The sequence below is a fragment of the Pomacea canaliculata genome, linkage group LG12 (genome assembly GCF_003073045.1).
Source record: "Pomacea canaliculata isolate SZHN2017 linkage group LG12, ASM307304v1, whole genome shotgun sequence".
Taxonomy (NCBI): domain Eukaryota; kingdom Metazoa; phylum Mollusca; class Gastropoda; order Architaenioglossa; family Ampullariidae; genus Pomacea; species Pomacea canaliculata.
Genome location: NC_037601.1, coordinates 14784843 through 14802045, shown reverse-complemented (window position 1 = coordinate 14802045; position 17203 = coordinate 14784843). Strand labels below are relative to the sequence as shown.

At 41.4% G+C, this 17203-nt stretch overlaps 1 protein-coding gene across 1 annotated transcript in view; it reads right to left on the bottom strand.

Moving 5' to 3' along the window:
- The window catches only part of LOC112577406, a 26660-nt gene extending 9457 nt beyond the window's left edge, over nt 1–17203 (bottom strand). Inside the window, exons 1-12 of the mRNA XM_025260470.1 lie at nt 16482–17203; nt 9843–10051; nt 9187–9279; nt 8318–8467; nt 7783–7858; nt 6760–6880; nt 5940–6137; nt 4205–4407; nt 3746–3954; nt 3282–3445; nt 2771–2951; nt 180–318 (exon numbers count right to left, since the gene is read on the bottom strand). Of these exons, the coding sequence (XP_025116255.1) occupies nt 180–318; nt 2771–2951; nt 3282–3445; nt 3746–3954; nt 4205–4407; nt 5940–6137; nt 6760–6880; nt 7783–7858; nt 8318–8467; nt 9187–9279; nt 9843–10051; nt 16482–16569 (1831 nt within the window). The 5' untranslated portion in view covers nt 16570–17203. The remainder of the gene's footprint in view (nt 1–179; nt 319–2770; nt 2952–3281; nt 3446–3745; nt 3955–4204; nt 4408–5939; nt 6138–6759; nt 6881–7782; nt 7859–8317; nt 8468–9186; nt 9280–9842; nt 10052–16481) is intronic.

Here is a 17203-nt window from a genome sequence, read left to right as displayed (position 1 = left end):
CCAAATTAAGTGCTCGTAAAGCAATGCTTACATAGCTTCCGCTTACAACGCTTCCACCACGAACAATGCTAAATGCTTCCACTGCAATATCGCTGTTCACGCACGCGTCAGCTTTTGCTTATGACATGAAAACATCCATCCAACAAGACAGACTTATTAAACCACTACAAATAGTTTACCTTCATCTTCGCTGAAACTGTTCTCTGCAACACTAATAAGATAATAAGCGAAGAACAGGAAGAACACAACAGGAAAATTAAACTGCGTCGTAAACATGGCACACGATCGTTCTATTCTGCATTTGGCAAATCGTCTCGTCTGCTAGCGTCTCTCTAGTCAGTGAAACTCGTAAGGGCTAATGTGAGCGAGAGTGACTTGCCCTTGTAGTCGTAGTAACATGTCTGCTTATCAGTTTTACTGATTTTGATAGATGCTCCCTTCATCACCATTACTTCTCAGAAGTCACAAAAACCTGGATTAATCCTTAAAGTCATAACATTAATTTCTTTTTTTCTGTATCTTTGGGAACGAAACGTGTGATTTTCAATTATTTTATGCATTTTAAATCACATTTATGAGTGACGATTTATATATATATTTCACGCTCTATAGTAGTAAATCATCATAAGTCTTATAAAACTCAGATATGTCATAGATCATTTACAAGGCTTTTCTGGTAAGTCATTAGCGTAACATTAACTCTGACAGAATCAGTAAGTACTGCTGACGTGCATATTATAAACTCATTTTATCTGATCTCATCACCGACGTGTATATAATTTTGAGGTGTTTTAAAAAAAATTCCGTCACCAGCGGGCTATGGCGCGCAGATAGATGTTAACTTTTACATGTTTATAAAACATTTATTTAACATTTTTGTTTAAATGGTTTATTTCCTAACACTTTAACAATGTTTTAAACATGTTAATTTCATTTTTAAATGTTTGTTTGGTAAATATATTTAAATTGTTTCTAAAATGTTTCATCTAAAACTTTAACCTTATTACAACCTTGTAAGCGCTTTTTAAAAGTTTTTAAAATATTTCCATGCTTTCTGGGATAGCCTCTTGAAGTTCTCGGCGAGACTAAAACAATGAACGTGATCACAGAAGTCTGTGACTCTATAAGTGGCTAAACCAAAAGCTTTGTATACACCAGCCTCGATCGTCTGCAAGCAGTCCAGTAATACAAGCTCGTGATCTCATGGTACATGCATTTTTTTCTGCTCTTTTCCTGAAGGATCTTTATTAGCTATAATTTTTAAATACCTGTCCCAAGTGATCACTGTATTTTAATTTTTGTTTCACAACATACACATTTACATGGCGTTACAGCTGTAAAAAAGATACAAAGCATTATATACTACATTCTCTTGTCAAGAGCTCAATTTATGTATTTATACGTCATTGTGCAATGTCGCCACAAATATGATCACCACATGATGGAGTAGAGGCTGAACCATTGAGGATAACCCTGAACCATTTAAAAATTATGCTTACCTCTTGAACTGTGTACATACAACACCAGGCGCTTGGCATCTGTTGTCCTTTCCCTTCATAAGACTACATATTAATCGATTCCATGATAAAACACGGATATCGCAAGATAACTGAACATGTATACACATGATAGCACACCACATTTAGCAATATTCCTTTATTCGTCCCATGAAAAATACACTCTTCTTCACAAAGGCGAAAACTTTCAGGCTTCATCCATACTGCATAATTCAAAACTACAACAACTCCATATTGGAAACGCAAACACATATTCACAGCAAACTGATAAAAAGTTAACTGATAGTTCAGTTATCCAGCAGAGTACAGACATTAAGGCAGCTTGGATCCGATAAAAAAAAAAAAGCATGCGGTTGATCAGTGTACCGATAGACGTGGGCCGTTTATTAGACGTGGCTATGACTGATACTGTCAATGAAGTGCACCATGATGCAGTTTTGGGTAGTATGACACTGAGCACTCGTAACCCCATAATTAACCAAAAAACATGTTTATTTTGCACGACCAAACATCAAGTATAAGAAGCATGCAATACCAATGTTATTACCCTGCAAAAGTCATGAACACTCTGTTGCCTCGAGTGAGAAGCAGCTAACAGATCGGAAGCTGTATACTGCGTCGCTAGCCTCTAGCTGAATGGCTTACGTCTAGCAATCAGCTATGAAGTGTAATATTGTTTGTTTTTTTTAGTTGTTACAAGTCACCCAGTTTACGGGTGTGCATCTGGTCACTTGCACACGAAATCGTTGCACTAAAGATTAATTGAAATCGTAGCATGGCACCATGGTTTCAATGTTCTCACCCTGCATTAGTATCCATTAGATTTTGGCTCAATCCACCTCGAAGACAATTTTTCAACAACAGAAATGCAACAGTGAATAATGTAGTTAATGAATTACTTTCGTGTGATGTTGATTACATGCAACATGCTATTTGCCTTTCATCAATGAAAAATAGAAAAAGCACACGAGAGCTTAGCGAGGTGATGTCTGTAAGTGGATACGGCACTTGTTTTTTTCTGGCCAACGGATCCGCCAAAAAGCTGCGTGAATGAAAGCGGGGACCTGTTACCAATCTGTTTGTCTAATACTACACAGTGGAACATATAAATACAGATCTTATTTGAACTATTGTCGCGAGAGTTCAGCAAGACGTGCCATTCTCTTGTAGGCCCAGAGAGTGGAACACGTCATCTGTGGAATGTAACGCTCCAGAATCCCTTCATCATCAGTTCATCACGAAAGGGGAGGTCATTTGCCGTTGATGAGTTTCGCCGTCTGCAAAGTGCCGTCTGGGATGTCCGCCTCGAAGTCGTTGTCTTCCTCCTTGTCGTCATCCAGGTCATCGTTTGCAGGCGCGTACAGCTTGGTCTTGCCGTACTTGAAGTCCACAGAGTCCCACCGCCGAGTCACCCTCCGTGTGCGCTTGCGTAGTCTGAGGACAGGAGCAATCAAAATAAAGTTTCCAGACAAGAAAGTTCAGGACGTCACACATCGTAAACATAAGAGTTTTAAAACAGATTTTTCGGTACATTGCATGTAAGTCACGTGCGTCATGAGCGAATTTCATCGTTATGCTGTGTGTGTGCGCGCGCGCGTGAATGAAAGTGCAAGAAAAAAATTAGGATGTGCTCAAAAGTGATTTTTTGTGCATGCGCGGACGAGTGACCGCACGAGTGGATGGGTTGCAGCCTCACTTGATCGTTTTATCACTTTGCGTGTGTGTGGGTAACTACTTTGTAAGTGGATATAATTTTATTCTCACTTGACGACCAGCACGATTATGAGAAGGAAGAGGACGAAGCCGCCGAAGGAGGCCCCGATGATGAGGCGCCTCGTCTGGTCCGTTTGCGCGAACGACTCGCTCGCTTCGTGTTCTTTCTCGGGATCCCTGACGTTGAGGTGTCCTGGCTTGCCTCCTGACGCCTCCTGCAACAAAGTTTACAAACCGAGAGTACGGCGAGTGCAGCTATAAATCTGAGGTTCGCTATATACGAGACCAGGTAATAAGGACACTTAAACTTCATAGTCTTGTTAATCAGCTGAACTACTAATGTTTTAAAATAAAAGCACAAGTAACTACACACGATCTTGCTCTGTTAAACACGAAAGAAGAAGCGTATGAAGAGATGAGGGTTTCTTAGGAGGGATTAAAAGGACACACACACACCGGAGGTGTGGTGGAGTGGATTGTGCTGGAGGTCTTGTCTGGGTCTCATTCAGACGTACCAGTGTATGGTCTATGGCTTTTCCCAGATCCGAGGGAAGATCTTCGAGCTGGAATTTCCCGTGATTCTCCTGCACTATCCACAGAGAATCGAGCAGGCTGTCGTCTGTACCTGACCGGAACTCCCAGTGAGCATGCGACGCATTGATGATGCGCAGTTGGCCGTAAGCTGGCTGTGTGCCGTTTGTTATTCTCAGCGCTGACCACGGCGCTAACAAGCAAACAAGAAAAAACAATTGTTATATGCTAATGCACTTACAAGTAGTCCCGAAATGCATACACACATGTGAAGATGCAAGCGCACCAACCCCCTCTTATCCTTCCTTTCGCGCGCACACACAGAACACACTAGCATGCATGGTCACACTCAAAAAGCACACAAGCAAACACAAACATACACTCAACACAAATTCTCTCTCACACAACACAAGTACAAACACAGACAGCATCTCTGTGCATACGTGTTGTAGTGCTGTTGGCAGAGGGTTCCACGATAGCCTCCTTGCTGCCGGAGGAGCTATACACGATCTGTGTGGGCGCCCTTGGGTTTGTGTAGTTGGTGGCCAGGACCACGCCCCGCAAAGTGGGCAGCAGCCGCTCGTAGTTATCTTCATGGAACTGAAGCACGATATCTACCCCATAATAGTAGAACAAGTCTTCCAGTCTGTAACAAACCCGTGTGACCTTTCAGTAACAAGGTAGACATGGCGGCAACCCTATCATCGGACCAACCCTCAACAAAAGCAACCCAGTTCTTTTCACTGTGAGGAAGTGATATCATGAATTCTACGTCACCCAGTCAGGGAAGAGAAAGAGAGGGGAAAAAATCAAATAGAATAGGCATGAAAGTGCATGAAAGCGTCTGCCACCAAGACATTTCATAATTGTTTCAGTTCATAAAAGTACTTGGAGCCGTAGTCATGAAGCAGATATAAAGTTACCCCAGGATTAGATAGGGACCCAAAGCCTGCGGAGAAGCAGACTTAGGAGGTTGTCTTAGCAGAAGTAAAGATAATCCATGCCTCAGATTCATAAATAAGGTCCCTAGGGATTAAATGTAAAAATTAAAAAAAAATGTGTTGTTGATATGTTTAAAAAACCTAAAAGCATTTACAGCTTTTTTCTGGCGTCCGATTCTTCTTTCATCACTTTTTTCGCCTGTGCATCGCTCTTTTACTGCCTTGCTCGCACTAACATACCCAGGTTAAGAAATACCGCGACAAACAACATATACCTGAGGTGATTTTACACCGTCGTTTCGTCGTGGTGGATTCGGCTTGCCAGATAAAAACATTTGGGAACTTCGTGATTAGCTTCTTTTTTGTGGAGTTGCGCTACAGTCTACTGCCAAAATGGTTACCAGGAAATGGACAGAACGTGTGAGCTGCTGTCTTTTCTCAGAAATGTGGGTCCGGGCGAGCCTTTTTTTGTCAAATAACAAGGAAGCCAAAGCTAAAATACCTAATCAGAGCCGTAGGATTCAAAAGTATTGAGCCATCCGAAAGAGACATCACTGCCAGACATTAACACTTCAAAGGTGTATATGAGGATGCATTGTGGACAATGTTTTCCTCTCAGTTTCAGAATGATGGCGAAACTGTCTGTAAATGTCTTGAAAGTTTCTTTAAATTTCACTTTAGGGCCTTTTATTTCGTACGTTGTTCCCTTTTCCAATAAAAGGTGCTCGCTGGTATGAAGATGCGAGAGTTTTCTTTCTAGGGTTTACCGCCGTGGGGTGTTCACATCAACCTAAACTAATACTGAAGTCTCTTCACGTAAGTATTTGAGTGACTCAAGTAACATATTCTAAAGCAGTGCATCCATTAGGATAAGTATTTCCTCGAATATATGACAATTTTTGCCAAATGTTTACATGAAGGTCTTCCCTAACACACAAGGCAATGCAGATTTTGTGAAAATTTTGAGTGGGTTTCTTGTGGAAGGGAGAGGAAAAAATTTTCCACTATTTTTTAAACTAATATTTTCAAAACCATATATACACAAAAACAAGTGAGATGTGGATGTCAGACTATATGTGTTTAGTGAAGATGATCCTTAGCAAATGGCGCTCTGATCCACTTGTCTGCTTTGTTGATCTCCTTAAAATAACCTCTATAGGCAGTGGAGATGATGCAGATGGTGTTTAGAAGGAAGCAAACAGTGAACCATCCCCGTCCCTCAGACGCTCAGTCTTACCCGGCTCTGACGCGGGAGGAGTTGGTGGCACACTCGTGGTGTTCCGGAGACGTACAGTACATGGGTCGATACCCGAAAGCTACAATCCAAGGGCGTTTGTCACGCTCTTTGTTGGCCTGAGTGAGGTCATTGGTCAGCCAGTCTTTCTGTGTCTTCGCTCGGCTGTCTCCAGACTCAAGAAAGACCTCTGTCGAGTAGCTGCAAAAGTCACGCGGTCACGAGTCACAAGAGGGACAACGAAGGACAGCAGAACATTCAAGAAAGATGGAGAAAATTAAAAAAAAAATTACAAGTAAAACTTTTTTTAAAGGGTTGTCAGTTTAAGAGAGACAAATGATAAAACACTGGGGGATGAGAGTGATTATTTTAAGGAATAACTTCGCAAGGTAGCGTCAGTCTAACATGTCCTGTAGATGTATTTTAAAAAAAAGCAAAAAATTTAAACGTGCAAAGAAAGAATTATACGTTTCCTTTTACATTTATCTTACGCCTTTTCTTTTAGAATGTTAATAAATACAACTGCTAAGCTTTAAAGGTTCTCTACAGATACAATTTTAGGTACCCCCTTCTTAATGAAAATAAACGTTCCATTAATATTTTTTTTCCATTTTATGATTTTTTTTCTCAAGCTTTCATTTTGTCTCTAAATATTTTCTTTTTTACTGCTTTTAGCCGCTTGGAAGAAGTTTGTTGTTGCGTCTGTAAGTGTAGATCCTTATTTAAAGAGTAAACAAAATTTAGTATCGCGAATTTGCTCGCTTTATCCCTCACGTCGTCTTTTTTTCATCGAATGAAAAACTGAAGAGTATTTGTAACGCACCTCACAAAGTGAACTGGGCCGAGATGAAAACTGTACCAAAGGTTGTTCGCATCCATAGGCCAAGGCGCACCTGGCATTGCAAATCTGTGGCGATAGTGGGAGTACTGTCCTCCTTCGACATCTTGACGAAAGACAGACCACAGTGATGCGATTACCTTCTCCTCTTGTCCTCTATATCCCGCTCTCAGTAAATACTCTCTTCCTCTCATGCACAGTTTTAACTGTAGGTTTAACCAAGGTATCCTCTTTGCTTTAACTCCCTAACCAAACTTGTAGAATTCGAATGATCATCATGTGTTAGATAAATAAGTGTATGGATTAAGAAATGAATAATGATATTAATATATGAAAAGAATCATTGTGCAATTTAAAAGTAACTCATCTAAATGTCCAATATCATTTTTATGTTCATTCTTTATCATGTTATGTTCAATGCTAGTGTAAACTGAAACAGCGCACAACCCTCGTTTGTATAGTAAAGTTCCACGAGCCTGAAAATATATTTATTTTTCAAAATTCTAGGCCGAGCTTGAGATATCGGCCTACAAACACCATCACTGATAAATTGCAAACTGTGACGTCACGTAACATCTACCAGTCCCAGGTATACCACTATTGCTTCGACGATTACATAAGTGCATCCAGTCACATTCATGGTCAATGGGGTAGAAGAGGGACAGGTTATTCATTTCTGCAGATGTTGATGTTTGTTGGCATGTATCTCAAGAGAATAATGGGCCGATTCACTCAGATCTTGAGAGGTTGTATTTACTGCCTACAAACATTTGCTGTTATACGACTTCGTAAAGAAATGCGCGATGCGTTTTAAACATCCGATTTAAAAAATTTCATCGGCACAGAATTGTTCAGCGGGTCTTCGCTGCCTCGTTTTTCTTTTCAAATGTAAAAGAAGAGCGCCTGAGAAGCACGACAGATTTGGTGTGCGTGCGACTGAGTGCTCATGAGCAAGATGGCCTTTTCTAAACTGGTTAAACAATTATTTTAATTCAGCACCTCACGTACCATTTTCACCAGGTGCGGTCAGGTAAGGAATGAGAGCTGCTGCTGGCTGTAAAGCCGCCATGTAGTCATCTCCTGCCTGTAAGATATAAAAAGTACAAAATCAGGATAACTCTAGACTTGCGCCAGGATAATTATTTCCCTCTCTTTGACTTTATACTTCACAGTATTTCTTTCCCTATTTTTTATACGGAATAGCGGAATTTTACTATCAAGATGGACATTGTTTTACTTGGTACCAAATCAAGCACGATGAACAAAACAAGGTACAAAGATGGTAAAAGTTGAATCTCCTTCCGTAATACATATTAGTCACATGCCAAATTTAAACAGATTTGAAGCAACGCTGTATAAAAATACCAGTAAACGTCGAATAAAAAAACAGTGTAGAAACACCATAGTACAAAAACTGACAAACCAGTTCAATAGTTTTCACATATCATCATATAAAATCAGCAACAGGTTAAAGAGTACAGAAGTAAAGTGATATGAAAACATCAGTAAGTCACGTGAAGTGCGCATGACAGGAAGAACGTACCACGCCGTTGGCAGCGCTCATGTCCGAGGCAAAAGTTCCAGCACTAAGGACAACAGAGAACTGACCAGACAAAACCTTCTTCTGCACAATGGATATCAATTCGGAGTGCAGGCTCAGGTCTCCAGTGAACAGCACGTCCGTTAACGATTGCTGTATAAAGTCAACATAAAGTTCACTTTACAAATGCAGCTGTTTACGGAAAGTACAACACTCAAATATTCTTTCGCTATGCATATTTCTGGGGTTTTTTTTCCCAAGTGAATGGTATGAACTTCGTCGTTCTGCATAAGATAGTGGTATTGAAGACATTATTTTCTTCGTTCGACATCTCAAAAACTAGAGAAAAAAAAAATTTAAAAGAAAGAACAAACACTTCTGAAGTCAGAAAAAATAATAGCACGAGTCCTTTGTTTAAAGGAAGCCATGAGAGATATTAAGGCAGTAATGGCTGCACCCTGACTGGATTATGTGAAGGATATCACACAGATCTTTATTTTAAAATACAATTTCGCATTAAGTGCACTTTCCTTTTTCTCACTCGACGATTTTGACTATTCTCGAAGTTCTCATAAAGACAACATTTTTCGTATGGTTTCGTTTAAAACATTTCTTCTTCAGAATTTCCAATGCAGATTAAAGTTTTCTTTTAAAATAAATCTGTTTGAATAAAAAGCTTGGCTTTCAAGAATTTCTTCCGAAATAATAAGCAAATCTGTTTCAAATTGGATCCTGTAATCAAGACAGAAGATAATGAACATTGCCGAAGAGACAACAAGATTATATAAGAAGATTCACATTTCAACGGCATCCACTTGAAGAAGAAAGGCTATATAAGATTATTCTTGATTTGATAACATAAGAACACTCACATTGTCCAAGGGCAGTGACTTGAAGTAGAAAGGTCCTGCACTGACGCCCTGGCTGACTGGACGGTAGTAGTAGGTAGTAGCCGGCTGCAGATCCTAAATTTACAGAAAGTCACTTGGTCTACTAAAAGCCTTTAAAAAAAAATGCAATCACAAATCACACGGCAGCTTTCATAAATTAAGCAAGAAAATAAAACGATAATTAATATTTTTTAAATCCAGCTTCATCGTCTATCCATCTTGTTGTCTCGCGGTCAGTTTGTCTTCTTTGTGCATGCCTCTTTCTGGAATGTTTGCTTTCTTTTCTCTTCCCTATAAGTTTCTATACTGTAGGTTGCGTGCATGTGTGTATGGTTTATTGGTATTTGAATAATTAATCTCTTTGTGTGTGTGTGTGTGCGCACGCACTAAACACTAAAGACTAGCGTATGCAAGTCTGTTTCTGAACTGGAGCAAGGTTTGGCAAACTTTACATAAAAAAACTGTCATGTAAAATTCACGTCAAATTGGTGAAATGTTTGTCCAAAGTTTGTCCGATTAAGAATGGCTTTAAATCTTATAAAAAAATTAGCAAAACTGCAGATTTCGCTTCCCCCATTCCGTTAACACTCATTCCATCACCAAATGGAATCGGGGAGGTGGGTAGCGTCCGACCTTACTTTCAGTTTGACCCTGTGCAGAGACTGTAGCCCCTGCGTGTTGTGTTCTGTGAAGGTGGCACTGGCCCCAGTGGCGCTCTCCTCAAGGTTCCAGGGCGCGGTGCCGAACTCCACGTGAATGCTGCACGTGCCATTCGTGGCCCACATCACCACCATCTCGCTCACGCCTTCGCCAAGAGACAGGTGCACGTGCTGCGGCGTGCATGGGTCTGGAATGAAGATTTTTCTTTACTGGGAATATGCATTATTGTTTACATCTAGAATTCTGCCCTTTTTATCGACTAGCAAGAGGCATTACCACTCAGATTCAACTTTAGGCTCGTTAAAAAAAAAGTAATGGTCACTACCTACGTCAGCGTCTGGATATGTCCTTCACCTTGTTGGTGTTGGATTGGTTGAATCTAAGAAGCAGGATGGCGTCGATTTGGTTATGAAACAAACCATCGATGGACTGAATATTTCAAAAACCTGTACAATTTCCAGCTGAAGAGAGACGCAAGCAGCCTCCAAAACAACCAGCCTGCAGACCTACCAGACGGTGCATTTCTCAGAATGTTTTCCCGTGGTGCAGTGACGCATAAATTTACTTTGACACAAGGTTCAAGGACGGGTCATATCGCTGAATCCGAAACGAATTTCAAAAATCGAAGAAACGGGGCGACCTGTGTTCCACCAGCTGCCGTGCGACAACATCACATTGTCATCTGATTTGTGGTCACGAAAAGCTCTTGCTGACAGTCACGCTTTCTTATTGTTCGTAGCACGCAGACCTTTGAAAATACACTTTTGAATGCGAAAGAAAGTAAAATAATAAAAACGACCAATATTTTCTAGGTGTTTGCATTCAGTTCAGTTCTTCAGATCCTGGAGGTAGACACTTTTCCCAGCTTAATCCACAAACCTTTCCATGCCTCGACCGCGATGTCCAAGATTCTAACTCAGAAGACTGGAGCTGAGTACAGCCAAGACTCCAGTTACTATGAAAGAGAATCTATTCCACCCTGATGCCATTAGAAAAAAAAAAATCTGCTTTGCTGTATTAATTTTTGGAATTATTGCGGCATAGTTATCAGCGTACCTGTGCACCCCTCCGAAATCTTTTACCCCCCCCCTTCTCTCACCCACGTACATATACACATTCGTTGTTTGTGATAAACAGCAGGCAGTGAATATCAGTCGGGAAAATATAGTCATTTCAAGCAGCTGTGTTTTCGTCGCTGTTGACTCATTCTGTTTGCTGGTGACTAAGTGCACGTGATCAAACGTCGCGTAACAGGTGGCATTGCAGCTCGCACGAGACGCCATCCCGTTCCATCACTTACGTCCCCGGACGCGATCAGCAACTTTAGAAAAACAAAAAACTACAACAAACGACAATTGTCATGAAATTCTCGCGAGACCTTCCGTTATTCCTTTGTCGCTGGTTGTACTGAAAACAATGCCACCACTCCCCGTGTACTACTACACACAGCTTCTGTTATTGTAGAGCCCTGCGGTCGAAGCCCTTCTGACGCGGAAACAGCGTAAGGTCGCAAAGGTCAGATCGAAGCTGAGCGTGACTTGCTCGTGTTGTGCGCGTCCTACACGAGCATTATCCCTCGCAGCACAGAATGCCAAAAATACACGGGTCTCCTGGTGAAGGACATGAATCCCATATACGTTTTATGGGACCTATATATTTTTGGCATTCAGTGCTGCTAGGGATGCGAAGTTGTTGTTTTGCATCAATAGAGCTGTCATATTTAATAAATCAATATGATGTATGGAGAATAAATCATTTTTTTTTATTTTTTAATCGAATGTTTGCATGCTCTCTCACTCGGTAATGTAGCATGTGGCCGATAATACGTCTGTCTGCCCATTTGTGTGCATATGAGAGACATCGGCAGAAAGGGAGAGAGACAGCACGGCGTGGAGTATAGGCACTTGTGTATGAGACTGAAATTTAGAACAGTGTTCTCGCAGACCATACATAACACATCTGCTTATGTGTGTGTGGTATTCCACCCACTTTTCCTCTCTTCGTCTACAATACTAGCTGCTGCTTGTATACCGGTTATCTTTCAATAAGCTGAGTTTTTATCTCTCGCCTTAAGAGGAATTTATATGGAGCTTAGTTGGTCCTTGTAGAATTTATAAATGAAGACTTCCGGCTGGAATAAAAACCTACTCTGAACTAGAAAACAAAATCTGCAGTCATTCTCTACACCTCCACCCCCACCAAAAAACAAACAAACAAACAAACAAACAAACAAACAAACAAACAAACAAACAAACAAACAAACAAACAAAAACAAAAACAAACAAATCAAAAACCCCAAACCAACAAGAAAACAAACAAAACGAAGGTAATGTCAGCCTTTCATTTTGTCACTTCAGATGTGTGTGAAGTCATAACATTGGGTACTGATCCATTCATCTATTAAACGTTATTCAGTCCATCCTCTTCTACCACTGCTGTGTTTATGTTCATCAGTTTGAGAAGCTCTTGTGATTCAGCAAAGATTGCATAATCAGAAAGGGATGTCATTATGTATTTCCTAAATAAAATGTTGAAGATTTTTTTTTTCCACCCAAAAGGATGTCACCTAGAAAAACCTAGGGAGTCTAGGACAGGTGACAAGATCAATAATTGCGGCACGCAGGCAGGTGCAGTACGTGTACAATCGAAAACTAGAAATAAACTGCGTCTGCATTTACACAGGACCCGCTACGAAAATCTTTCCTCATGGAGCTAACACTTATCGCGTTCTTATCCTTATCGTTGAGACAGTACACATACAAAATTATAACAAAAAAGTGTAAAAATTCTTGCATTTTGATGCAGATGAACTACTCTAAATTAATATTTGATATTTTATTTCACACCCATAGCAGAAAACGCCTTCAACTGCAAGTGATGGGCAACGACGTGAGCAGTTGAGAAAGTTTACAGTTTAGAGCCTAGTAAAAACGAAATCTCAATTTTTTTCAATAACTAATGATTAACCCAGCGGCGGCGTTTGGGGTGGCAAAATGGGGCGGCCGCCCCAGGCCACGCTCTCGAAGGGGCCCCACGCTTCAGCCCCGAGGTCATCTTTATGACTTATTGCCAGCTGTGTTAAACAAGTTGTGACCAAAATATTGACGTTCAGTAAACACTTTTAAGTTCTAATTAAGCAAATTATTGAACCCATGTCTTAACTTTAAACCCAGCAATAATAACAAGCAGTTTATTAAATCAAATCAAATCAGACTTTATTGTCTGTCGAGGAGACCCTAAGACAGAAATTTTTCTTTTGCTCACACGGGCAGGCATACATACTCATACAGACATTTAACGCACACATAATCACTATTATCTTTTCATCACCTGCAGGCAAACAACATTACAAATTGTCATCTATGTCATCTATTGGCCTGTGACAGAAATCCCTGCATTTCATTAATTTTTTAGATTGAGAGCTCGTCTTGTTTGTGCGAAAGAGAGGGCACATTCAACAAAGTGATGGCTGATAATGGATGTCAGCACCCTCTTCTCTTCAGACTGTTTGATTCCTCCTAAATCCTTGTGCCTTTATTTAGGATGGTGATGGCTGCTGGCACGAAGGACCTCTGGTAGGCAGCTTTCCGTACACGTGGCACTTTATAGCGCCTGCCTGAGGGCAACAGCTGGAAGTTGGGATGGAGAGGGTGCGTTGGGTCAGAAATGATGTTATGTGCCATCTTTCTGACTGCATGAAGGTACAAGTCAGAAAGTGGCACCTGTGATTTACCAATAACTTTATTGGACTGGTGGATGACTCTGGCCAGCCTTGCCTTGTCTTGGACGAGGAGGTAACCATACCAGGCAGCGATGTTAAATGACAGGATGCTCTCAACAAGAGACCTGTACACAGTCTCCAGCACCCCAGAGCTGACATTGAAGCTGCAGAGTCTCCTTAGAAGGTACAGCCGTTGCTGGGCCTGTCTGTACACTTGGTTCACGTGATCACTAAATGAGAGCCTCCCGTCGATCACTGTACCAAGGTACCTCAACACAGCAGCCCTCTGCACCTTAAGTTATCGTCACCATATTATTTCGCTTTAAGAAAAAACCGCTACTGTCACAAACGGTGGAAAAGGTTACGAACAATTAAAACACTAAATTCGTGCGTTATTTCGCGAAATTGATCCAGCCTATCTAACTGTATAAATCAGTGCTTCCGGCAGGCAGCAGGCAAAGGCATCGGGGCCCTCACGCCACGATCACACGGTTTAGTTGGATCTAAAGTCACTGGGATATCTCGTCTTTTATCATGACATGTGATACGGCTGACTACACTTCCATATGCCTAGTTACGCGCCCCGAAGCGCGGAGGCAGATGGTCGCCCCCCTGGCCCCGCGTGTTCCTAGCGCCGCCTCTGGATTAACCATAACCTCCATAACTATTAAATGCAGTAACAACGGTTTGATTCTACTAGCAATATGGTAAGTGGAAGAAACTCCATAAGTTTTACTGTATAACATATCAAGTCGTCTTTCTTCAAACTAGCCTTTTGTAAATTTATTCCTATGGGCAGTCAGGTACAAAGCAATAACGTAGCTGTGACAGTTTTCTTAACCTGGGTTAGTCAAATATCTTTTGGTTGGTTGACTATTTGGCGGGAAAGTACTTCCACCTAGAGGTAATTTCACACTGAGGGGAGAGGGAGGGTGAGGAAACCAGTGTACCAGGAGAAAACTCTCGACGGCCAGGTGGGTAGGTGGCGGATGGAAAAGGAGAGAGTTCCATTGTTTCGCTGCACAATAACTAAAATGGTTTTGACTATCTATATTTAACAACAATAATAACTTTAAGATAACTCGTAATGCAGGTTTTAGTTAAAGGCGCTCAGTAAGTAATCATATTAAAATTTAATACCTTTAAAGACAGGGAAGAAGGAAGCACTTGATAAAACATGCAAAAGCGGATTGTGATTAAAGGGACACAATAAGGATCTCTCTCGGACTCAATGAGAGTTAATTACCCCTGAATCCAGGGAAGGAAGGAAACGGAGTACTTGCATTAACTACAACCAATGACGGAGTCCGGCGCTTTATAATTTGTTTGACACACATAAACATATGCGCTGAATATTTCTAGAATGTTCATGTCGTGTAATCAAGAATGCCTCGAAGGCAAAGAAGCACACGCACATTAATAATATAATCTAATTGTGTGAGCACAAACTTAATTGTATTACATATACACGTCCGTGGTATGAGCTTTGATAGCTCGGTATCCCAGCCAAAAGCACGCGTGGCTCTCTTTGTGAAGTTACTGTGTCAGGTCGTTCTACTGCCAGACGACATTCATAGACCAAGATGTCCATCATTATGATTATTATTCAAAACCGAACGTAAAATGCTGAGAGGAAAAGGACGAGAAAGACTTTAATGAGATACAAAAGAAACACTACAAAGATCTGGGGGATAAGGGAAAGGAAGGAATCGAATTGTTGTACTATTAAATGTGAGCTGGACGTTTATGAATCGTGCACAAACGAGAGAAAGAGAGATCATGGCAGGGATCCCATACGTGCTATACAGTAGCCGTTATGATGGAGTGGGGAGAACACAGCTCGGCAGAGGAAAGGTCAATAGAAGCGAAACTCTTCGCACAACGACACAGATGGCAGCTGACAAAATCCATTCGTAATTAAGCCGTTATGAGGACTGGGATGAAAGGCATGTGATAATGGCGGGATGTTCACCGTGCATTATCACAGTATTCTAGAATCTATTTAGACCTGCCGTCCATATCAACCATGCAGGCGCATGCGAGAGAAAGAGAGGAGGGTGGTGTTGGCCGTCTGACGAGCACGTGCAAAACAGGATTACACATGCAGTCCAATAACTTTACAACCGCCATGACACTGCAACAGCTGTTCCTACGTATGTAGCTTTCGTCGTTGTCTTTGTTCTCACCACCTGCTGCTCTTTCAGACAAATGTCTTTTAGTTTCATCTTCATTGTCCTCGTCGCTTTGTCTCTTTCCTATGCCCGCGTGATAAGGAAATAAAGAAATCCAACTGTCTCACAATCGTTAATCGTTGTCGACCAAATATGATTATAACCATTATAGTATCCATCCACCTACTTGAATAACTCAGTAATTATTTACACCGCCTTGGCCTTTCCAGAATCGTTAAGAGTCATCCATGTTTACGAGAACGTGAAATATATGGACAGTAACAATTTTTTAATCATTTTTTTTTTAGTCAAGAAAAATGGTTGTCTGTAGTCTCTCTCCTTCACACACACATAATCGTTACTTGCGTTCAGGCACAGGTTTTCACCACATACGGGTAATCTAATGATAGAAAGTTTATAGGGACGTCGAAGGGGAGATGATCAAATTTTCCACACTAGTTGATCATGTGATCTTTGTCTTGCTATAAAAATGCAACAAGATACTTTTTTTATAAAAAAAGTCATCGTGGCTGCTTTTGAGTATCGCGAAATGATTTGATGCTTCTTTCCCCCTTCCCGTCTCCAGACTGAAGCTCTGACGCACAGTTATGGATCTTGAGAATGCCAAAAGTTCACCAGATAAGCGCAACAGAAACGCACATAAACACGACCAAACAACAAGAACGATGTCAACAGAAGACAGGGAACACCGTTAAAAAACTTACCTATCTCAGCTTGTACAGCATACATACAGCAGACCACGATAAGCCATTGCGCCTTCCAAGATATGGTAGCGAATCCTTGTCCAGTCATCTTTGTTCACTGGGATGTCGAAAGCTCGCGTCAGTTCGATTTCACTTGTTGCTGGTGGCAAAGGCGTCTCGCGCTGACGAGATACTGATTTTGTGTTTGTCTGAACTGGGTAAATATTAAGTTCGATCAACTGGGTAGGTGAAATATTCAGAAACTAGCATTAAAGAAGGGAACAGCCCCACATGCTGCCAGCTCTGCTGGGAGAAAGACTGACTTTTCTCCCGTGCCGATCCGCACCGGACCAGCGATGACTTTGAGGTTTCTCGGGGGACGATGAGTGAACGGAGCAGAAAAACACGTGGCGCTCAAACCAGAACTTTTCCCCCGTCGAAGACGTTTCAACGACCAAAAAGTATTTCAAAAACTTCCAGCGTTGCCAGGAGATGGTATCCTCAAGATCCGTCACACAATATGTTATCGCTTCTGGGACCGGTTTGGTGAGAGAAAGACAGTCACTGCGTCAGTACACAAGACTTACACTGCCGCCATCAATGCACGTGTAGGGGGGTAAGGATGGGAGAAAAAAAACAAAAACCCGCGCAGTTGTACAGAACAGCTGTCGCCTGCGTGTCCGCTGGTCTGCGCACGCGCAGTTGCTGAGCGCTGGAGCGGGGTGCAATTATTGAAATGTTAA